This window comes from Cyrtonyx montezumae, unplaced genomic scaffold (assembly GCF_038088225.1).
Source record: "Cyrtonyx montezumae isolate F1298 unplaced genomic scaffold, pur_monq_1.0 scaffold_13, whole genome shotgun sequence".
Lineage (NCBI taxonomy): Eukaryota > Metazoa > Chordata > Aves > Galliformes > Odontophoridae > Cyrtonyx > Cyrtonyx montezumae.
In genome coordinates this window covers 19,636,012-19,661,206 of record NW_027071859.1, presented here as the reverse complement: position 1 = coordinate 19,661,206, position 25,195 = coordinate 19,636,012, and the positions used below count along the sequence as shown (strand labels likewise).

Genomic DNA, 25,195 nt, shown 5'->3' with positions numbered 1-25,195 from the left:
AGCTGGATGTGACTCCATTTACCACCATTCTCTGGGCCTGGACCTCCAGAAAGTTCCTTATCCAGCAAAGAGTATATCTGTCCAAGCCACGGGCTGCCAGCTTTTGCAGGAGAATACTATGGGAGGCAGTGTCAAAGGCTTTGCTGAAGTCTAGGTAGGCTACCTCAACAGCTTTTCCCTCATCTACCAGACAAGTCACTAGAACACAGAAGATCAGGTTGGTCAAGTAGGATCTGCCTACCCATGCTAACCTTCATGTAACCCATGCAGCAGCCTGGGCCTGATCCCTTGGTTGTCCTTCACATGCTGTGTGATCTCCCTCAAGATGTTCTGCTCCATAACCTTTACTGGCACTGATGTCAGGCTGATAGACCTGTAGTTCCCTGGATCCACTTTATGACCCTTCCTGTAGATGGGAGTCATGCTGACAAGAGTCCAGTCCTCTGGGACTTCTTTGCTTGGAATGCTGATTGATGATAGAAAGTGCCTCAGCTATCACCCTCACAAGCTCCCTCAGCACTCTGAGGTGGATCCCATCTGGCCCCACAGACTTACGGTAGTCCAAACGGAGTAGTAGGTCTCTAATAGTTTCTCCCTGAATCATAGGGGTTTTATTCTGCACCCGAGCTTTGGTAGAAGGAGATAGCTGGCAAGATATTTCTTAGTCTCCAGCCAGTCTTTTAAAAAAATCTTCTTGAAAAATAACTACACAAATAGATATTGGGCAGCCTAGAAGTTAATTCAGTTCTATATCAATTGGCTTGCTTGGAGGAAAATACATGCATCAACTTCTAAACCTTTTACTTTAGAGGAATCATACTCCTGATGCTCTACAAAAATTCTCTACAGAGATTACCAGATAAATGAGCTCTCTTTTCGCTCTCTCCTAGTAGCTCTTTTTTTTTTTTTTTTTGCTCTCTCCTATTTTCAGATAGCTCTTTAAAATCTGCTCATAATAATCACATATACTGCTATTTAAAAATTAGTGTGGTTGCTATTTACCTCTGACAGTTTATGGGATCACAATTGGGCCTAAAGCAATGTCTTCCTGAAAAAATGAGAAGTGCTTTACACTTACCAGAAATTACAAGGTGGCTGTTCCTGTAACCATATGACATGAGTGGCAATTTTATTTGAACAAAGCCTGAAGGAGCAAGCCTTTAACAATTTTAAACAGTTTTTCATCAAAGACTGTTAGTACTCAATCTGACAATAAATACACTCTTAAGTCACACACCAAAAATCTTGCTTTTAACAGATACAGTATAAAGAAGAGTCAAAGATATACAAGAGTAGGTAGCTTCCAAACAATCTGAAATTTAGAATTTCTTGAAGAAAAATCATAGTAGAGACTGGCATGTATAGAAAAATAAGCATGCTATTAAGACAATCACCATCAAATTATCATTCAGATGGATAAAAATACCCCTCTCATTCAGAGTCTATAATAGCAATAATAAGATCATTAAAATTAAAGTTTAAGTAAATAAAAATTTAATCAGGTCCAATCTCATGGAAAGGAAGTGGTATATTACTTTAGATGTGTTGCTATATAAGAAAATCCATATTTGCTCATTATTACTGTTAAGAACCTGGATCGTACCATCAGCCCTTTGCTCTAACCAAGCGTTAGTTCCCAAAGTCCCCATTTCATTCCACAGCCTTTGATAAAATCCTGGCCAATAGCCTTCTCTTGCAGATCACTGCACCTCCTTCACATTATCCCAGGCTCTTTCAAGAACTGAAAACACCCATGAAAACTATTTTTGTACACAGGCACAAGATGGAGTCTAGAAGAAACCTGTGCTAAGCAGCCTGTGCATGCCCAATCTTCTAGACAGGGAGCCAACTGAGACGTGTGAACATAAGCTACCCTGAAACATATGGTCTGGGGAGGCAGAGATTACTCCTTGGACATTTTATTACAGCAGATATAGGTCTATGCAGCAGCACTTCTTCTAATTTAAGTGGCTGGTGCCTGAAGTTAGTGAGACAAATACAGACTTAGCTGTCGACTTCTTCCTATGTATAAATATTAGTTGAAGAGACATAATCAACAATGGCCTGAACCTAATGCCCAGTCACACACCAACAGTAATAAACATTATAAGGTCAACAGCATAGTTAAAATGATGAGTTTGCAGAAAGCCCACATCCTAGATTGCATTTACACAAAATTTTTTGACCTTATGAACAAAAGATACACCAGTGAAAAGCATATCTGCCTTTCACAGCACTATAAACAGGCTCTATCTTCGAAGAAAAGAAGGACAATTTCAGATTAATTTGTAGAGAGTTAACAAGTAGTATAACTCGTTCAGCAATACAATTCCCCATGTGAAAAAAAGGATAAGCAGAGTTCATGCTTGAGGCAAATGCATGTTGAGATTATAAAGTGCTGCAGCTATGCATCTCAATACCAGAAAAGGAACCACATTAGCTAATGAGCCTTGGTGGTAAAATGGGGGCTCATCGAGTGGCAGCTTCACCACCCAGGTCAGTTCTACTGGGAATAAGTTGAGGTTAAAGGCCTCCTAATTAGAGAAAAACTAAAAAGATGCATCTGAATTACTCATAATGAGTGATTCAAGTTGGTCTAATTAAAAGTCAAAAATTTATTCAACAGAAATAGAGAAAACGAATACAATAGAGTCTGTGCAACAGGAAAAGTCACTGAAAAACAGTTTGATGCTTACTGAATTCAATTAACTTAGTTTGAGGCCTTAATTAAGGCCTCTAATTAGTCTTTCTAGAAAAGAGCAACAAAAGTGAAAATACATCAGTTTAGAATGGCATAGAAGACCTTAATAGGAGAAGTTACTCCGAATTCAGTGCACATTAGCTTTCAAAAGAATCAAATGTCATTAGACAAACATAATAAAAATCCTGTTTTATAACACTAATTCTAAAACTTTTGTTACATGTTTGGCTACATTTAATTACATTTTATATGCATATACTAGTAAAGGAAACTCCAGAAAACAGAGAGGAAAGAGTTTGAACTGAGACTGCTTTTTGAGAAAGGAGGAAGGACCTGTTAGGACTGTTTTTTGCACTTAAATAATTTTATGGCTAATAGTTATTACAAACAATTAGATTATCCATGCACAAATGAAGGCTGGGTGCAGAATGGTTTGTGTGTAGCCCCGAAGAGAAAGATTTGGAGATGTCAGTTGGGGAAAGACTCAAAATGAGCCAGCAATGCATGCCTGCAGCCCAGAAGGCCAACAGAAAGAGGATAGATTTTGACTAGCTTTATGCTGAAAATGTCAGAAAGTTTAGTTTAAAATAAGTCTAAAAAGATTTCTTTTCAAAAATATCAAAATCTTTCATCACATTTTCCTCCTCAACTATTAAGCAACACATTCTAAAAATTATTTCATGTGTATTTCCTCACCTTACAAGCAAGCAGAACTTCACATTCTTCTGTAACTTGCCAATACAGAAACTCTGAGAAGTGAGGACCTATGGAACAGAACAGACTTAAAGCATATGCTCTAGAGGGAAGGAAAGGATATCTGACAGTTCTAGCAAAAGAAACAAAAGTAAAAAGATAATTACATTCCAACATCCATATATGTGAATGATCAGAGGACACTCCTGAATTACCCATGCACAAAAAAAAAAATAAGATCCTGCAGTAAGCATTCACAGTATATACAGCATAGAAACCTGAGGCGCGTGTCTGTTTTTTGGGTAAGCCATGTAGTATTCGAACATGTAAAAAGGTGAGTGACAAAAACAATAAGTTCATGCCCAATTTCCAAGTAATCATGGGAAACAAACAAAACAGTTGCAATTAAGATGCTGTACTGAATGCAGATGGGACTTGATAATGGATGAATGTATTCTGACACTCAACCAATCAAATGTTTTAAGTCAAAATACCATGCCAGACAATTTTTGTCCAAATTATTTGAAGTTTAAAAATATATTAAACATTACAAGCAGAGTGGAAAATATCCCTGTTTCTCACTGAAGTTCCAAATCCAAATATATATGCCCCTAAGAAAATTTGCTGATGTGTTTAGTCCTTTTGAAATTATCATGGTGACTCATATCAGCAAATTTATGAATATATTTTTCTGTCTGTAGAATGTGAGCCTGTAATTGCAATACTCAGATCTGAGAGATGGCAAAGTTCTAGCCTTTTGCTTAGATCACTGAGAACTGAAACTCTTGTGAGTTTATGCAGTAAACAGTATAATTCTTTTTTTATTTTTTGTTTTTATTTTTCTTATAGAGTATAAAAATTGCAGTACTTATTCAGAGATCTTTACCTAAGCTATTTAGGATAATTTTTTTGTAATTATTGTCATTGTATTCATCCTGAAAGTCATCTTCTTGACAAGTAAAAACTACAAACTAAAGCTTAAACTCAATTCTTTCAGTATTTCTCAGTGATACAATTCTTAATTAGATAGCTATTAGTAATTCTTACTTTTAGCTGCACATAAAAAGTTTATAACAAGTATAGAACAAACTTTAACCATCTAGCAACTATATAACAAATACACAGAGTGAAGAATTGGCAGCTCTCCTGTCAGTTATAATGAAGGGACAAATTATCTGCTTGAAACAAAACCTGATGAAGTGTTCTGTTGTATCAGAAAATAATCATTTTTCTCATGAATATTCAGCAAATATAACCTCTTATAAGGATTTCCACTTTTTCTCTAATTAATATTTTTATTAATTGATATCACAGTTTGCAAATTTTAAATGACAGTGTTGGAAAATAAGATTCACATACAGCAAGGGTTCAATGTCCTGTTCAACTGTGCAGTATATTGACCTTCTAATGAAGTTGCATGGAAGCTAGAAGCACTGATTATTCACCAGGAATGCATCATTAGCTGCAAAATGGGCCTGAAGTCACCAGTCTACTCTCTTACCTTGCTTCCTGAGGAATTCCTTTCGCTGGAGCTCAGACTCAGCCAATATCGTCTTAAATGCTGAATTTTGGAAGAGGTGAATGAATAATCAGTTAAATATAAAGGTACTCAAGGAATAACTGAAGTTTATTTCTTCACATAAGTCAAATTTCAATTTTTCATTGAACTTACCATCTCCAATGAGAACCAACGAAGACTGATTTTTGGCCTTTCCATCTTGAATCTGTACTGTGTAGGTACCTTCATTGTCAATCGTAAATTTGTCCATCACCATTTCTATAATGCCACTTGAATGGTCACAACGTATCTTATGCCTCTGAAATAAACAAGCGATAACTTTACTACATTGTTAATATTGTCAAATACTTAAGATTCTCTACCAAACTAAACATGTTTTGTAACTCCACTTACACAATTATTTTTGTGTCCTTTGTGAACCGTGAGAACAGGACTGTGATTGAGTTCACTGTTGTACATCAAGGACCCAATGGTGGTAGAAACCTCTGTGCGCTGCTGCATTTGGGACCCTCAAATTACAATAATATGGATGTTCTACATTTAAAAATAATAATTTATTGCACTATGCATGTTTGGAGATAAGCCTTTACAGCCAGCTGCATTATAGCTTTCAGTTCAGCAAAGGGCTTTGCTACTCTGAAGCACTATTCCACAGGCAGCTGGAATATTGTGTTTATAGGTACAGATGTAGAAATCAAAATATTCAACTTGTAAATAAATCTTCAGAATAAATTCAAGCCATTATAGCTACTAAACCCTTTCTGAGATAAATGTGGCAGCTTGACACTGGATCTTTTCTTATTAAAAATGTATTTTTAGGAAGGGCATAATAATTTGCTCATCTTATGCTATGAATTCTTTCCAAAGATCCCCAAAGACTAAGACCATGAGGTAGAAGAATAACTTGTGGCCCTCCTGTTCAGAGCCAACTGAACTGACAGGAAATAAATAGACCATCAAGGTCCAGCAAATTAAAACTCTGTCAAAACATCTAGCTACCTATGACAGCCCTTGGAGAATACTGAAAATACCAAATGACAACTTGAATTTAAAAGGATTAAAATTATTTCACTGTTAATGGGTGCTTTCTATTAAACATTCTAGAAAGATAACTTCTTAGCAGGAATCTTCAAGAAAACAGAAAATTACATGCAAACATTCGACACTAATTTAAAAATATTTATTGAATGTACAGGTACTATTTTATATACAAACATGATTTCCTAAGTAATATCCTCTTTCTCTCAGTGAGTAATAAGTATGAGAATTGGGCAGTTATACTGTTTGAATATCAACTACGAAATTCCAATAGCAAAACAAAGATAATTCACAGAATTTATTAATATTTTGGGGTGACAAATGTGGTCAAGGATACTACACACTAACTCTTCCATTCATGAGGGGACAGAATAGTATCACAGACTAGGAGGAGTTCTGTGCAGTACATTACTATACACCCTGTAACTGCTATATGAAGACAAGAGGCATTATTAATAGAATATTTTGATTAATCTTCTTGGAATCCAAAATCATAAATAGTTAAAGCCACAAGCAAAGTTCCAGAAATTGGAAGAAAGAAGGAAGAAAACAAAATCCAATAAAAATACCACCTGTTAAACTATCTTAGACTAATTTCTTAAGTGGTAGAAACTTAAAATACTGGTCTAAACATAAAAAGAATGATTCCACAGATATGTCTTCAGCTTTAAGAGAAGCCTCCTGGACAGCATCTGAACAGATGGACTTAACGCAAACTATTTCCACTCACTGTTTTGTTTGGTACACAAAATTTCCAGCTGGAGACAACCTGTAAAAGCAGTCATCTGAAGGACAGCTGTAAGGGTGAGCAAATCCACCACATTTACAGCTATCTGAGGTACATATCAAAGAATAGCTGAGACATAGTAAGATGGCTAGCATTTATTACTGGTAATTTCAAACATATCAGTACTACAAAAACAAATTATATCAATTTCAATCTGTAAAATGCTGTCAAGTTTATAATTTTAAAAAAATTATTAAATAGTATAATATAAATGATACAGTGCTACAGAGCACCCGAAAAAGAATGAATCAAAAGTACATAGAAGAACACTGAAATGAAAACAAAACAAATATTGTAAATACAGTAAATGAAAGAAAATAGAAAGCCATTGGTCAATATTGGTGCATCGGTGAGCAGGGGAAGGGTGATAGATGTCATCTACCTGCATATCTGCAGAGCCTTTGACATGGTCCCTCATCACATAGTTCTCTCTAAATTGGAGAAGTATGGATTTGAAAGATGGAAAGTTGGATGGAGTTAGATCTGGTTGGCTGGTCACAGCCAAAGCATTGTGATCAACAGTTCTATGTCTGGGTGGAGAACGTTCACAAGTTGTGTCCTCCAAGGGTCAGTCTTGGGACCAGTGCTCTTCAACATCTTTATCAATGACATGGATGATGGAATTGAGTGTATCCTCATGAAGTTTGCAGACAACACCAAGCTGAGCGGTGCAGTTGATACACTGGAGGGAAGGGAAGCCATACACAGGGATATGGACAGGCTGGAGAAGTGGGCTCATATGAACCTGATGAGGTTCAAGGCCAAATGCAAGGTGTTGCACTTGGGCTGGGGCAATCCCAATCATTTCTACAGACTAGGGGAAGAACTTCTGGAGAGCAACTCCGCAGAGAAGGACCTGGGGGTCCTGGTGGATGAGAAGCTGGACATGAGTCAGCAGTGTGCGCTTGCAGCCCAGGAGGCCAACTATATCCTGGGCTGCATTAAAAAAGTGATGGCCAGCAGGGAGAGGGAGGAGATTGTCTCCCTCTACTCAGCTCTTGTGAGGCCCCCATCTAGTGTAGTGTGTCCAGGCCTGGGGCTCCCAGCACAAGAAAGATGCAGAGCTCTTGGAACAGGTCCAGAGGAGAGCCACTAAAATGATCAGAGTGCTGGAGCACCTCTCCTTAAGGAAATGTTGAGGGAACTGGGATTGTTTAGATTAGAGAAAAGAAGGCTCTGGGGAGACCTCATTGTGGACTTCCAATATTTGAAGAAAGCATATAAATAGGAGGGGGAATGACTATTTACATGGGTTGATAGTGATAGGACAAGAGGGAATGATTTTAAACTAAGGCAGGGGAGATTTAGGTTGGATATTAGATATAATTTTGTCACTCAGAGGGTGGCAATGCATTTGAACAGGTTGCCCAGAGAAGCTGTGGGTGCCCTATCTCTGGAGGCATTCAAGGCAAGGCTGGATGTTGCTTTGGGCAGCCTGCTCTAGTGGTTGGCAACCCTACCTATGGTATGGGGGTTGAAACTAGATAGTTTTTGAGGTCCTTTACAATACAGGCCATTCTATGATTCTATGAATATAATAGAAAAAAATATATGGACAGTAAAAATGTGACATAAATCCACTAATGAAAAGTCTTTTCACTCCCCTTATTCTTAAAATTGAAAGATCAGGAAAAGAACACATTATATGATCATGAAATAACAAAATAATCTTAAAATAGATGAAGAAAGTAGGAGCAAATGACCTCGGCCTTGTTTTTAACTGAACAGTGTCGATGCCTGCCCTCTTCTAAAGGTCACGATAAGGAACACTGAGGTTTGGTAATCAAAAGAACTGAGCACAGTTCATAAGGAAACTATGAGCTCCTGAAAATCTGAACAGCATTAGGAAAAGATTATAATTGATTAGAAAAGAAGAGAATGTGTAAACTTCAGAGATTTATTTCTCTTATATAGGACTCTGTGCAAAGTGGGTAATTCCAAAACAATTATGCTGGAGTATAACAAAAAATAAGAGCAAGGACTGTGTGCATGATAAAATATTTAACAGGATGGTGCTAGGAAACATTCTCTAAAAATGTACTATCACTGATGGAAATACAATTAGACTAATCTAGTTTAAATCTTTGTTAGGTGACTGAGGAATGAAGAAAAAGAAAAAGATGATGGAATTAAATAAAGCAGTAGCCAACAGATCGATTTGGGTAACTAATGATCAAATAAATGCCTTGAGGGAAGAGACTGAGCTATATCATTTGGCTAAAATAACAGGAGAAAAGACTTTTATAATTTGGAAATGCATTTTCCAATATATAGTAGAAAGGTATCATATGAAAATATAAGACTTTTACTCAGTAAGGAAATTAAGTAGAAAAATTACTTAGATAAGTATTGATGTCTAAAACTGAACAAGATAGGCCAGTAGAGAGAACTGAAAAAAGAGAGTTAATAACAGCAGAAACATATGAAGAAATGCAAATTCAAATTCTCTCTTGTACTCTCTTGCCCACAGAAGTCAAGGACAAAACTTGCATTCATTTAATGAGTTTCCAGGGAGAATGTTAAATCAAGATTTTCTAGAAGCAGAAGAAAACAAGCAAAGTGAATGTTATAGTCTGATCCCTTATCACACCTCCAAAAAATTTGGAATTTCTCAGTTTGGGTAAAGAAAAAGATTTTAAAAGATTAAAAGGACAGCTGATTAAGCGAGACCTGGTTTGTTCCATTTTCATATTATTTCAAAATCTTACAGAAACTGTTCTCTTGGTAGAACCTAGAAGGAAAAAATTATCATTTTATTCAGTGTCAAGAATCAGACTACAATTCACCAGCACAACGGTCTATTGAACATGTTCAGTGACTTTAGTCCAGTCTCCAGGCAGGTTTTAAAGTGTAATTAGGCTTCTAACTATTGCCATTATGCTGCAAGATGAAGTTCAATGATTTTATGGGCACCATAAATACCAGGCTTTTATGTGACTTTCCACAAAAATATCATCAATCTCCAAAAGTAAATGTCACCTATGGGTTACTAATTAAAAAGGTGAAATAATGCAGTTCCATTTCAAGACTCTCCTTCTGATGTCAACACTTTCAAAACATATGTGCTCTAAAAATAGCTTATTCTGTTCCACTGAGACTGCCAAGAGAGAATATTGCCATTTCAATGCATTCTCATCACTAAATGCAGGTTTTCAGTGCTAGAGTTTATTATTTCTTAAAGTAAGAAATAAGGAGGTATTTTGCTTAGAAAGACTTTGTCTTCCACATATCAATATGTCATTAAAGGAAATCCTTGTTTTTGTATGGTATAAAAATGCTAACAAGCTCCTCTGGCCAAAAAAAGGCTTTGCAAGCTCAAGAATAAACTGAACCTTTCAATCAGCTGCCCTGTATGTATATTCCTCACAGGAGAAGATATTTCCAGTGCTGAACTTTATGGCAAGTAAATGAACCATACTGCAGGCCCACAAGGACATGACCTTGCTTCCTTCAAAGTCCAATCTTTTTAGTGTCCCTTAGCATGAAAGGTTTTCCTTGAGCTAACAAGCTTGTGGACTGCTCTTTCATCTCCATGTAGCCAGTCAGCAACAATTTAATGTCTAGGCCAAAATTAAAAATAATAATAATAATTAAAGAAAATGAAAGCAATATCATGTAAAGCTTTTATGTCCACGACTATTCTTGCATGGTCAAATGCCTCACACATTGTACATAAGACTGTCAGTGCTGGCTTTAGAGGGTCTCAGGGAATGGCATTTCTTGATGGTTTTCAGTGAAAAACTGTACTTTGAAGCAGCTTTGTATGTCTTCAGCAAATTTCCTAAAATAATTGTGCACTAGTTTTAATCACTTGCATTTAATTAAGGACCTAACTTCTCATTCTCTTTTCCTGTTGCTCATCTAGATCCAAAAAATGAGCATGGATTTCTGAGGGTTACTTTTTCTCTATTTTTTTTTCAAATATTAATAAATTGGTTTAAAACTATTAGTAAAAATGTATTAATAATGGATAAAGTTACATTAAGCAGACTCAAAAATATATAGTACACAATATACACTTACATCACCATTTTCAACTTCTTTATCATTGATAACAAATCTATAGGTAGAATTCGGTGATAAGCTTTCAGCTTGAATCCAGAAACGAACTTCTCCTTTCTCAAGAACCTCATAAGCTAATTCTGATTTCAGAGGTATTGCTGCAGGAAACAAAAATAAAATAAAATAAAATAAAAAAATAAAAGCAATCAAAAGTCAACAATGCATGAATAAGAAAAAGGATTATCATAGTAAATCATAAATATCTTTCCATTATTTATGGAACGTTGAATACAGAATTAATTTTATGCAGTGAAAAGGCATCTAATGCAGACTTTGACTCATCTTTAAGTTACTTTCTCAAAGAGAAAACAGAGTTTACAATTTATATTTTGTAAAGTATTTAAGGAATAGGCTAGAAACAACTTCTAGTCTATTATCTAGTTCATCAGTTAGGCTGCCATTGTATCAGGAAGAACCTTTAGAGAATTCCAGACACTAGTATGAAATTATATTTATTTTTGAAGCAAAAGATGTTCAGGTCTTCAACTTACTTGGATTCTTTATTTCATTGCTTATTGCCATCAAACGTTCAAACTCTGAAATTTAGAAAAGCACATTTTAATTTATTCTGAAAAATACAGTCAGAATATAGTTGTCAAAGTAGGTTTATGTGAGCATCAGCAAGTAATCTCAAGTTTTATATGTGAAATACCCAATTTTCTTTAGAAAATTATGCCCTAAAAGTAAGATTTAATAAACTTAAAATTCGGATGCATGGATTTGTTATGAGTTTGTTTTTCCTATTTCCTATGCCCCATCACTGGAGGTGTTCAAGGCCCGGTTGGATGGGACACTGTGCAGCCTGATCAAGTGGGTGGCAACCATGTCCAAAGCAGAGGGGCTGGAACTGGATGATCTTCAATATCCCTTCCAACCTAAGACATTCTATTATTCTGTGATTTCATGCATACTCTCAATTTTAAACTAAGGATGGGAGACAGCAGCTCAAACAGTTCATAAGTTTTCTTTATCTACTGACATCCTTTCTGACAAAGAACCTGAAAATCTTGCTTAATGTGGAATGAAACAACATTGAGTGTATCTTAATCTGAAAAAGGTGAAGTTCTATTAAATGCACTAAACTCTCATGAAGGTTGCGTGTCTAAAAATCACATTATTAGGTTTTCAGACTAACCCTATTTTTCATATTCATTACTAATAAAGATTTGGAAAATGAACATTACTGCCAATTCCAGTGTTACTGATAAAGTAAATACTAGCATAAATTAGGAAAGATTTATGACATATTTAGCTAAATTACAGGAGAATTTACAGCATTTGTGGAAGTGGCAGTGAAATAATGTTTTTTGGTGCTGAAATACAAAAACAGATACTTGTGCAGGAATCGAGTGCATATGCAGATATAATTTTGAGTGACAGATATGTCAAGGGAAGACTTAAGCTAAATGTGTATTGGGAATCACTTTGTCTTGTACAAAAAAACTTAGAAGACAGAACTTAAGGTAACAAGACTTATAAAAAAGATTTCAGAAATATGCTTGAAAACTAAACCAAAGGGAAGTAACCATTATCAAATGCAGGCCTGCCTTTTCCAACCATAAACTGGAACAAAAATTTCAAAACTGCAAGTTTACCTTCCATAGAAGAGAATAATGGTAATGAACATACATAAATAATCCACGTCCTGGAGAATAATTCTGTTTCTTTGTTTGTTAGTTTTTGTTCCTGCACAAAAACCTCTTCTTGACACCTACTTTGCCACCTACTGATGTGGATTGCACAGATACAGAAATCCTGACTACAATTGGACTCTTACCTCAGTCTCATTGCTTCTCATTAAGTGTCTTAAAAAGAAGGTATCTGGAGGGATAATCATGCTTAATTTAGAAACCGAACAATCGCAGACTGTGGACTGGAAAAGCTCCAGGATTATTTTTATGAAAGAAAAGGCAAGTACTCTGCCTTTCACCTCCTTAACCCTATATGGTATACCAAGGTCAGACTGAATCAAATTCACTGCAACTCCAATGAAATAAACAGCTACAATGAAGTACAACAAAATTAATATAAATTTATGACAAAAGATGACTGAACCTAATATATTTGCATTTTGTTAAAGGAACATTCTTTTTCATACATTCTTCTCTCTAATTCTGTGCACCTCACTTTTATTAAATTATATAGAGAGCCTTAAGGTCTGTCTATATTTTTTATAATATATAAGGCTCCTTGATAGGTAGCTAATAAAGAACCAATTATTATAAGCTGTAAAAAGCTAGAAAGTCAAAGTCCTGCATAAATGACATACTAGACAAAGAGGTATACAAAATACTGGGAAAAAAATCCAGTTTCAGACATTTAACTGATTTTCTAGTGAAAATGAAACAGATCTTCACAAACAGCATTATCGCCCCAACATAAAGCAGTTTTATTTGAATGTATTCCTTATCTTTTTAAAAAGAACATATTGCCTTAACACATACTAACTTTCATTCTTGTGATAATAAGAAAAACAATTAACAAGAAGCCTGCTGTGATGTCTTCCTTTGTTTGCCCTTTATGCAAGAATGGGAGGTTTGTTTATTTAGTTTCTTTGAGAATTTTTATTGACAAAATGAAGACAGACCTGAAATGGCAAGAACCTTACCTTCCTCATCCATAACAAAGCTAGATGAAACACCATCTGTGTCACTAACTGAGATACAGTAAGTTCCCAAGTCCGATTTATCTGGATTCTTGAAGTACAGCTTAGAACTAAAATAATCAATAATGAAGGATATAGTTAGTGGGTTTTATCATACTATTGAGATTTATTAACAGTACAGACTCCTGGGACTTAGATACAGATTGCATGACTTACTGATCTCCTTCTGTCTCAATCTTAAATTTATCAGAATCCTCAATCTCCTCATATGATTTTCCCCACAGAAAATGAGATGCATCTGTAGCTTCTTTGCATTCAAAACCAAGGTAAATATTACCTTCATCATCCACACCTGAAAAGATTTCTTTTGTTCCTGCAAAATGAGAATCAAATCAAATGTCAAAGCTGCATTTCTCATTAGCATTGCTATACAGAAGTTATAAATACCTATGCAGATTCTATCCATCTCCACTAATAAATATTGGTTTACTTGTATGTTTTGAAGCATGTTTGTGTCATATTCTGATTCACCATCACAATCTAGCAACTTTCTCACTCAAACAAATAAAGAATACTAAAAATAATACATGCTCATTGATAAGCAAAGCTACAAAATGAGACTGAATATGAAAAGATATAAACAATTGAAATTAATTAATTGTATTATCATTTTTGAAGCTTAAATAAATGAATCAGGTTATACTTTTCACTCACAATAGCAGCACCTCTGATTATGAGAAAAAAAAAACAAAGACTATAATAATCTATTATCAAAATATTTCCTGCAGTAAATAAAGTAACAACACTTGGCAGCACCTCTGAATCCAGATCAAGTTTTTCTTTCATTTTTTTTAACTCTTTTGAACTCTTGAAATACTTATTTGTGCTACAATATCTAGTCAGATTGATTAAATCCACTTTCGGGTATTTCAGAAGCAGAGGAAGTAAAACAGTTCATTACCTGGGCTTGCCTCAACGAACACTGGTTCAGATATCTCGGACGACTTGCCAACCCCAGCACCATTCACTGCACGAACTTTGAAAACATAGGTATGACCCTGATGTAAATCAGTAACCTTGAAAAAGATGAAGAACAAAGTCAATTCAGAAAAAAATAAATAAAAAATAGTCTAAGCCCTTTCATTTAGCTATACAAAGATGTTAGCAGAAGACTTCATTCAAATCTATATCTTTGCTGCACTCAATCAGATGTTCTTAAAATTCAGTTTTGAATTAAAACTAACTCAATATTTATATGTTACCTTAAAATAACGGTGTGAAGTAGGTTTCTCATTAGCAGTGATCCAGTCCTCTGACTCTACTTCCTTATAGTCCACTAAGTACCCAGTAATGGGGCTTTTGCCTTCATACACAGGAGCTTTCCATAGAAGAACCAGTGATGTATTTCTAACTTCACAAACTGTGAGATCATATGCAGGACCTAAAATATTTCAAATATTTCATAATACATATGGAAGTTCACTTCAGTGTAATATAAAGTTTTAAAAACTGTTCCTGAGGACAGGGAAATGTACAATTTTAATTTTGTTTTGACTATATTTCCTTCCAAATATCTTCTCCTATATAATAAACTTGTTATTCATGATATGTATACATGAACGGCAATATCTGCTTTATGTGGTGAGTGACATTAATATTCCAAAACATACATTCTTATCTGGATCTCAATAGTTCCATTATAAGGGAAAGTTACTCACCTGGACAATCTCCACAGTTCAAAATTTTACAAGAAATGGATCTTTCTTGTGTATTATTTAATTCTCTAGCCTCAAATCAAAGTTGCTGCACTGAGCTTAGATTCAGGTTCAAAACTTAGCAGCAAGATATTTTTTTCTTGGTGTACATCCCCCAGCCTGGTTCAAAAGCCACTGGTACCAGTGGACTTTGGATTAGGCTTCAAGATCTCTTGCAGAAGAGCATTCTTCATTACAAGGAGGAAAATGATAGCCAAGAATAACTTTTACATAGTATATCTGCTAAGAGAACTGTTTACATCAAAAACATTCTGATTTTTTCTAGGAATAAATGAGCGTTCTTTCCCTTGCAGCTATTAAGGAATATTTTCACTGCTATTCTTACTTTACCCTCACTTAAGTGCTCCAGCTCCATTCAGTTTAATTTATAGTATTCAGTTTTTACTACACTCTTGGTATTTATTTCTATCTGTAGACTATCAGGCCATAATCATATCCATTTACTAGCAAAGTGACAACATCTATGACAAATACTGCCTTTCAGACAAATAATGTAGCTGGAAACCTGCTTCTTGTGCTTTAGATTTACATTAAGGAAACCTGAGACAGGGATTTTCCAGTGTTGTTAGTCTGGCCTAAATCAAAATCTTATTTTTTCCTACTGTATATATCTCATCATGTAAAACAACAAAAAGCAGGAAAACCTTGAAAATGAATCTGATTGCCATTCCAGCTTACGTAATGTCACCCTGTGAGAAATGTTTAAGGGCTGAGATAACAGCACATAACAGCAAGAGTTTTTCTCAATAGCAGATAAGTACATTTCAGAAAAGTAACATGAATGCACGTTGCAGATCTTATGAGGTTAAATAATAGATTTCTCATGGAAAGTCTGCAATTTCCCAGGAAGCTAAAGCTTTATCTTAGGGCTCTATTAAGATTCCTACCTAAATGTCTGTATATCATAAGATAATTAAATTTCTGCTGGTAGATGTACCTACTAGAAATCTAGACAATAGAAGAAAATGTGTAAAGACTTATGTTCTATTCTGAGGAGTCTGAGATCACAGATGTTTCATTTCTTTTTAAAGTCATGTAAAATAATTCATTAGCTATCATCACTAACTCACAGAGGATCACAGATATACCTAGGACTGGAGTTCTGCAGAACGATTAAATAATAATTGTCTCTGGGCACAGAATCCATCACTCACACTAGAAGTCCTGTAATATATATATATATATATATATATATATATTTGGCCTTTCAGATGAAACCTATCTTCTATATCAAAATGTGGAAGAACATTTTGGTGACACTGGGAGTACTTTGCAGTCACATCACATTAGTCATCAATGTTTTCAGCCAGTCAGGGAAAAAGATCAGTCTCTTTTTCACAGTCTTAATTATCAAGTTTTGTTGTTGTTGTTGTTGTTGTTTTTTGTTTTGCTATTGCTAAGCTATTGTTAAAAAAATTATCTTGGAGAAGGCTTGAGAAATGTTTTTACAAGTTTGGGGGTACAGGAAGGTTGTTTGTTTGTTCTATTGTTTAAGCAAGAATGCAGCACTCCATTCAGCTGTATTCATAATGTGAACAATGTAATCAGCTGAGGAACAGAAAGGTCAGATTATTCATTATGAAAATGAGAATTTCACTCTCTTCATTTCCTGAAAATGCCTTTTATTTAATTTCTTTATATATCATTTAAAATGAATGATGAAGGATAATCTTATCTGTTTTACACGCTGGGCAATTTCATTCATGTTTTTGAAAAACTTCAGAGAGTATAAATCACGGATCTGTTCTTTAAGGAAAACAACTGTCCCTCTGATGACACATTTATACTAAATATTACAGAATGGTAAGAAAATGTAATTAACAGAATGGGAGTTTACGTTAGGAGATTAAACATTCTCTTATTGACAGCTTTGCCATGTCATTGAACCCAGAAATCAAGGTTTATGAAATCAGAGAATTTAGCTAGAAACCATGCAGAACTCTCTGACAAATGGTTTTGCAGAAAATAATCTTGGCACTAAAAAGAACTAAATCTTAATATAATAATGTAAAGATTTTTTAAATGACAAATTGGAAAGGATTTAAAAGGGGGCAAATAATTGCAGGATGTGTGGAGTTACTACTTCTCAGCTTAGTACTGACAGATCTTTATTTGAAATAATATCTCCAGTTTGTGTGCTGCCATTCAAGATAGACATGAACCACTTAGAAAATGTTCAAAAGAGAGAAAAATACATTTATTTAGAGATAGCAGATAAATGATCCATGTGGAAACACTGCACAGACTGTTGTTTTTCTTGTTTAGAAGAAAGCTGGGATCCTGAAAAAGTTTTTAAAAACAAAGAAAATACATTGAGAAGAGGAAAGAAACAATCTCTTCTTCACATCCCCTGTAGACAGGACAAGGTGTAAGTAGGATTAAATTACAAGAAGAAAGATTCCGAAATATTAGAAAAACTTTTGAATTGTAAGTGTGGTAAAGTTTGGAGCAGATCTTGCCTATAGAGCCTGGACCTCTTTCATAGGTGGAAGACTTTAAGGATGTATTAAACAAGTAGCTGCCAACAGTGATACAGGTATTCATTATCTCTCTGAAGTATTTCTTGTTCTAGGCAAGAGCTACATTTTACATAGAAAGGAAAAATGAACATTTCCAGCCTTCTTAAGTGAATTATGCCTTTTGGTACCACTGAAGCTTTCAACAGTTTTGCAAAAATAGTGTAAGTGTTTTGGTTTACTGACAGAAAGACTGCATGACCACTGAAGTATAAAGCAGATGCGTGTAGGTGTCAGACATCTTGATTACTTAAGCAGGTACTAAAGTGGATCCTTAACAGCATTCCAAAACTCGGTGGCAAAAATAGAATTCAGTCTAACAGTGGAGTAGTTTTTTACTGCATTTGGAGGAAAATATGGTAGAAACATATAAAAGTGCTAGGTACCCTTGTTTTCATTTTGGGCTGTACTGTGACACCCTTTGCTTAAGCAAATCAGTAACAGATATCAGAAACAGCTTCAGCAAAATTGTTGCTTACTGTGAATGAGAGTATTATAAAATAAGCACACTGGCCTTCAAAATCTTTTCATAGGTTATTTACAGAACTCAATCATTACTCACATAAATCAATTCTCTTGGTATCTAACACTCAGGCACAAATATACGGGGTAGCTACCAGTTAACTTCCTTCTTACTAACTGTTTTAAATTCACAGCGCTTCTTCAGCATTTTTAAGGAGCTAGCATTGTAATTAACAGTCTTTAGCTATGTCTGCACTGCTGAACTACAGACAACCTAAACACCAGTTTAAATTTTCACACACAATCATTCCTACTGTGTAGTTGTTAACACATTTGTTCTTACACCTGGCTAATAACAATCTGTCAGGTAACACCTGGGTACAGTCTGTAGTAATCATATAGGTAACAGGGGCACAGTAATCAAGACTGAGAATTTAGCTATAAGTTGTCAGGTATGCTGTGCTACTTTCCTTTAGGCTAAGAAACAGGTCCCTACTGAATCTTATTTATGATCAAAATCCCAGTTTTAAAGTCTGAAATTCCAGAAATAGTTACAACAGACTTCAATTATTGTGCTAGGATGACTGTATGCTGGCCTGATGGAGAGGGTGAAATGAAGCTCGTAGCCCAGAGCTAAAATGATGATGGTAATAAAAACATACAATAAAGGCTGATGATTCTTTGTCCTGATACGGACAGTAAATGAAGGTAATATTTCGCAAGCTAAGTAAAGATCATCCACTTCTTAGAACATCTGCTGTCATCAGTGGAGATCCAGAAACAGCTTTGAATGGGAGATTTTGGTAGTGCAGCACATATGAAAGAAAAGACATCAAACAGCTTCACTAGAGCATTACATGGATTATCTAAGGAGTTTATTATAAACTTAATCCATGAGAAACTAATAGACTTACCGGGTTCTGGCATAGTCCAGGCTTTACACTTAAAATGTTCGCTGGGATCTGAAGGATGACCTATTCCAACTACATTTGCAGCAGTAATTTTGAACTCGTAGAAGGCATCTTCTGTCAAATCCTCTACCTTTATAGAGGAAACAAGTCAATATATCAAAAGCTACAATTATAGTGTTTAAATATTTGAAATAATAAAAAATAAGGATTCTGCCATTGGTTAATACATTATCAGGACTGACTTCTGTGCCTAGAGTACTGGCAGGCTCTTAGCTAGAGATTTTTCTCTCAAACCAAACACACTACAGTAATATAGGCATGTTTTCAAACACATCATCCTCGGAGTATCAGCATTTCATGTATTTGCATGACAGGCTGTAAAAGGTTAGAGCAAAATGGTCCAGGGAATCCAATGACCATCAACAGATACTAAGGGAGAAGTGTTCTAAGATAAAATAGTTTCCTGTACTATTTATACCTCATTCATTTAAGCAAGAGTTCAAATGTTTTTTTGGTCTAGAGAGGTCACAGTGGACTGATCAGAGAAGAGAGGGAATCAGTGAGAAATCAATACCTGCATTGTGCAGATATAATTTAGGGAAAGAGTCTCGAGGCAATTTTTTACTAGCTTGTAAGTGTGTTCTTAATATAACTTATCATCAGATAGTGAGGAAGTAAGCACTGGAAATGGGATGAGCAGAAAATCCATGCAACCTCCCTGCCTGGTAAGTGAAACCAGACTTATTCAATGAGTCTGTCTGCACATTATCTTCTCAGATTGTGAGATCAATGTATACAATCTAAAAGGCAAGTGTTTCTTAACACTCAGCACCTCCTTCCTCTGCCAGACCACCTCAATACAATAAATAAGTCTTCTACACTGAAGTCATATTGAGTACTTTATCAAAGTTATACTTAATCACTCATATGTCTCAAGAGAAAAGATGCAGCAGTACTTCTGGTACAAATACTGCAAAGTTTTAGATTTTCATGACTAAACAAACTATACATGTATTCTCTGAGGAAAAAAAAAAAGAGAGATTAAAAGAAAAAGGATTTTAGTGTGATATTCTTTATGGTAATAAATATGTGATGGGATGATAATCTGATAGAGTATTAAATGCAAGACCAAAGCAAACAGTAAGCTAAGCCGTGCACTGTTTCAATTCAGACAGAATTTCCTCAGAATAAAGGGCAATATGCTGTAATTTACAAGAAACAACAATAACTCAGCCAGTAAATATGACTGTGAAATCCCAGGTTATTAAGGAAAGAATATTTGTGGGTTCCCATAGAATTATTTAATCAGAAACAGTTACACTTCAGTGATTTCCCAGTGCTGTACTATGTATCTGAGGACTTTGTCTGATTGCAGTGTCATAAAATATTCTGGGCTATGAAAAGCTGCCTTACTTTTATTTCCCTTGAGTATTTTGGATTCCACAAAAACAATGTATGAAGATGCACCTTCAGATACAAATCCAGCTACTAACAGGATGGATACTTAAATTAAACTCTGAATGGTTTCCCTTAATTTACATTACTCATATGTTTACAAATGCATTAAAAAATGAAAATGTCAGAAAAGCATTGCTTAGCACTGCCATTTCTAGTCTATCCAATCTACCCTTTTTTTATTTCTCACTATCCATGTTCTGTCTGCTATGTCAGAGATGTCAGTTATAAACTCAATCACAAGTATGTGTGCACTTGAATATTGCTGACTGACTTCTATGCAGGAAACACTCTTTTTGAGTTCCCCTACAGTGTTTTTTAATTTAGTGTCAAATTTTTCCTAAAGACTTATTTATTCCTTGGCAGACAATTTACTGGCTTGCAGAGATAATTTCAAGAATTATTTGGAGAAAAACATCTGATTGTTTAATAAGCATCATATTGATAAATTACTTGCTATATCCTATCTTCCTTTTCTTTCTTCATGCAAGTTAAGTAAAAATTTCTTCTGTTAATCAACTGAATAAATTATAGGAGCTACCAGATGTAATTTATCTCAAAACTAAAATTACTGATCTGGTACACTGGAAAGAGGATATTAGACATAACAGTAGGTTTATTAATATACTCTTGTTTCCAGGTGCAGGCAAAAATTGAAAGAACAAGGCTCATTATATTTGTTTTCAGCCCATCTCCATTTCATTTTCAAGTCCCCAGTTCTACAGACAGCATGATCATCAGTCCTACTAAATGCTGCCATCCTTTCTCTGTATATTACTACAGTGGTTATACACATGGTACTCATTAGTGAAAACTGTATTCAATTTTATGAAGCATTCTATAGCTCATCATGTCCTTTGTGAGAAATATGCTTTGCAAATTTTTCTTCGAAATTTCCTCATCTAAATGGCCATATTGGTCTTTCAATTTCATAGCAATGATGATGCTGATTTACTCTGTCTCTACTCTAGCTTTTATGCTTGTTACACTCCAAAATACACAGCGGGATGGCTTGTTTGTACTGTAGCAAGTAAATTTAAATAATTTATCTGCATAAAAGTAGAACTCTGCCAAGAGCAAAGAAATAGTACAAAGCAAGTCCAGAAAGTTAAGGATTAAAAAGTACCAACCGTATAAATTGTCCGGCTAATAAGGGAAGAATTGACTTCGTGCCAGTTTTTATGGTTAGCTTCCCGTTTATCCATATAATAACCAAGGACTGGGGAACCTCCACTGTACTTTGGTGCTTTCCAGCCAAGAGTCATTGAATGACCATCACAGTTCAGAAGTGTGATGCCATGAGGATACGATGGGCAAGCTATAAGAAAATTATCAAAATTAATTTTCTCTCCAAACATAAACAAGGAAGCTTCTGTATGAAACATCTACCTATTGTCCTGCCCTCTCGGGAGGTGGTGAGAAGAAATAGATGAAGATCTTCAGTACAGGAATGGTAATGCTAGCAAAAGTGTCTCCATACTAAATATTGTACTAGACAATTATGCTACATTGGATACTAGGAAAAAAATCATCTCTAAAATAGTGGTGAGGCATTGGAATAGGCTCCCGAGGGAAGTGGTGGAGTCACTGCATCTGGAGTTATTTAAAAAATGTGTAAATGTGGTACTTAGAGATATGTGGGCATTGTGGGGAGGGTTGATGTCTGAATGTCTTTTCCAACCTGTGATTCCATGGCAAGATTAAAATGGCTCAGAACACATCTTCCTGCCAAGAGCCAAATATGCTGATCAATTACTTTTGGAATACTTTAAGAATCATTCAGTAAGAAGAAAAAAAAGGCTATGAATTTGAACATAATTAAGTCATATGATTGTCTCATCTATGGCCATCATGACTTTTCTTCCTAATCCAATATGATATGCCTACTTCAGACTAAAAGTAATATTTGCTCTTTAAAGAACAAAAAATAGTCTGAGACTACCTTCATGAATTTCCTTTTACCTGCGACAGAAGCAGGCAGCTTCCTATGAAAAGAAATGTTTTCCTGAGATGCTTTTTTGATCTGTCGTATTAGTTAACACTCTTTCTAGCAAGTTCCATTTTCTATTCTCCATCAGTGTATGAAAGTTCTCAAGAAGACATCCTGTTCTTGCCCTATTGTACTACAGTCAAGGCAAGCTAAGGTCCTGCCATTAAAGCTCATCTTAACTTTTCAGTTGAATTGCTAATATTGCTTGAGACAATGTGACTTACTTCACTTAGAAGATAATATGTTAATACAGACATTAATACAAACCCTGACCTTGTAGCTGTGCTAGTGATCAGAATGAAAACAGACAGCAATCAGCAAAAATGGTCTTCAACCCTTTTTTTCAAATACAGTGAGGCACTCCAAGGCCATAAAACATGACCTTTGCAATTACTCTAACTTCTCTGTAACTAAAAACAAATATAACAAACTCCTATAATAATCACTGAAATAATATTAAAGATTCTTTCCATGCATACGTACAAGGGCTGCTCTGAAAGTAATGCCTCCTATTTTATTAGGTTGGCCCACAACATCAGCAGCAGATGTTGGTACGGCAAGAGACTGAACCTTCCCACCGGTACTCCATTACATTTTGCTGCCACGTGACAAGTGACATCAAGTGGCAGTCTGACAAAATGGCATCTCACACGAAAGTGCACAGTGAGGCAAAGGTGTATAATCTAATTCCTCCATGCAGAAAAATTGCACACACTGACATTCATCAACACTTTCTGAACATTTCTGGAGAGATAAAAGTGGATGTGAGCACAGTGCAGCAGTGGGTGGTGCATTTCAGCAGTGGTGGCAGCAACAGTGGGTCATCTCTTCTGGTGCAATTTTTTCTAAGTGTGACATACAGGCTCTCGTTCACTACTGGTTAAAATGCATAGCTAATTGTGGTGAATATGCTGAAATATAGTATTTTTGTAGCTGAGAATTTGATCTATCAAATATTGTTATTGTGCTGTTTGTATTTATTTCCATGGAAATAAATAGGAAGCATTACTTTCGTAGTGACCTATGTAAGTCCCTTATAAATAGTTAAGCTAAATTTCTTTTAAGACAGCTGAAATGGATTAGAACCATTCACATCCTATACATTTTTATGAGGTCCATTTGCTCAGTGTTTGGTGACATACTCCATGCAACTCTCATTTTCAAAAACATACAGTGACAGAATAAAAGGTGTGAGTGCATTTATGAAATATGAGTTACAGGCAAAAAAAGAGTTTGTGTCCCACCTACCCATATGAGATACACTTTGTCCTACAAAAAATTCAAGAGTAGTTTTGTCATTAACATCTCATGCAAAGTTAGGAAGGCATCCTTTAATATTGGTTCTGAATTGTAAAACTTTCAGATAGTATTTTTGACAAGGATGCTTGTTGGTCGTCCCTAAGAAGCGCAGGCCATTTGGCTGGGGAGAAGTTCCATTTTGAAGTACTTTAGTAAGAAACTGAAAGTATTTCAGTAAGAAAGGAAAATTGCCCAGATCTGTATACTTTATGTTCTAAATATTTTTACAGCCCTCCACATGTCATGTATCATTCCTACTGAAAGTAGAACAGTGGATTGTTCTCACATGGGAATTTTGCTTGCAGGGTACAAGAGGAGGCAGACTGCTTTCTGACCTTGAACAGCCAAAGGCTATTTAGTCCAGCCATGTAGTAATAAAGTTTTCCAAAACTCTTCTAAATTGAGCATATTCTACTGTAAACTGATTTACACCACTCCAAGTCACCCAGAAGCTACTGCCTAACACCATCAAGATTTACTGTTTATTTCTTATAGCTGAGGAACAGTAGGAATCCTAGGGAATATAATGAATGAATCTGACCCAGTATTTCTAAGACTGTATGAATAACTTGTTTTTAATATCATCTTTTCTTCACACAACAGCCACATCCCAGAGCATAAACTTCAGTGAGGAGACGTGTTCAACGGCTACAAAATATGCTGTTACATTAAATGAGCTGGTTGTTGAATGTAACTCATTAAAGAAATAAGTTTAGTTGCACAGAATTGTACTTACTAAGGGCTGCTTGTACTTTTATAGCCTCTGACTCCTGTGAGTTTTCACTGAATCCTACAGCATTCACAGCTTTCACACGGAAGATGTACTGTTCACCAGTTTCCAAACCGTGAACAACAAATCTGTGTTCAAAGAAACAAAAGAGCATCAGATTTTTTTAATATATCCTATAAAGCTATTCTTCACTGTAACATGAAATTTTGGCTACAATAAATTCAACTTCACGAATGCTTCACAAAGGAATATATTTTCAAGAGGGAAACTGAAATATAATTTTATGATTCAATACAACGTATTTGGATGTAACAGTGGAAAAACAATCACAGGATTCATATTGAATTGCTAGTGATGATCTACAGGGTAGAATCATGCCAACTGTAGTATATTTTATGTAAGTATTGGCTTGCCAAATTCTATTCTATTCTTGGAAGACAGTTTTCTCTTCATAGTAACCATCCAAGGAAACTTTTGGTTATGTTCTGAAGTTCTGGGCAATTACTGTAGCATTAGAATAGTCAGAACTATCTCAGTGCAGGATCAGTTGACTATTTTCTTACTTTTGTGTTGTCCCTACCCTTCTGACCAAAAGTTACTCTTCTACTTTTTTCTCTGTTCAAATTGCTTTGATCAAACTGCTTGATCAAAG

The 25,195-nt window shown here is 35.3% G+C and overlaps 1 protein-coding gene across 1 annotated transcript in view; it reads right to left on the bottom strand.

Moving 5' to 3' along the window:
- The window catches only part of MYOM2 (myomesin 2), an 81,861-nt gene that overhangs the window by 13,851 nt on the left and 42,815 nt on the right, over positions 1-25,195 (bottom strand). Inside the window, 12 exon segments of the mRNA XM_065730769.1 lie at positions 3,398-3,465; positions 4,896-4,955; positions 5,067-5,211; positions 10,762-10,898; positions 11,292-11,336; positions 13,409-13,515; positions 13,622-13,778; positions 14,367-14,481; positions 14,668-14,846; positions 19,073-19,199; positions 21,655-21,842; positions 24,550-24,671. Coding sequence (XP_065586841.1) covers positions 3,398-3,465; positions 4,896-4,955; positions 5,067-5,211; positions 10,762-10,898; positions 11,292-11,336; positions 13,409-13,515; positions 13,622-13,778; positions 14,367-14,481; positions 14,668-14,846; positions 19,073-19,199; positions 21,655-21,842; positions 24,550-24,671 — 1,450 coding nt within the window.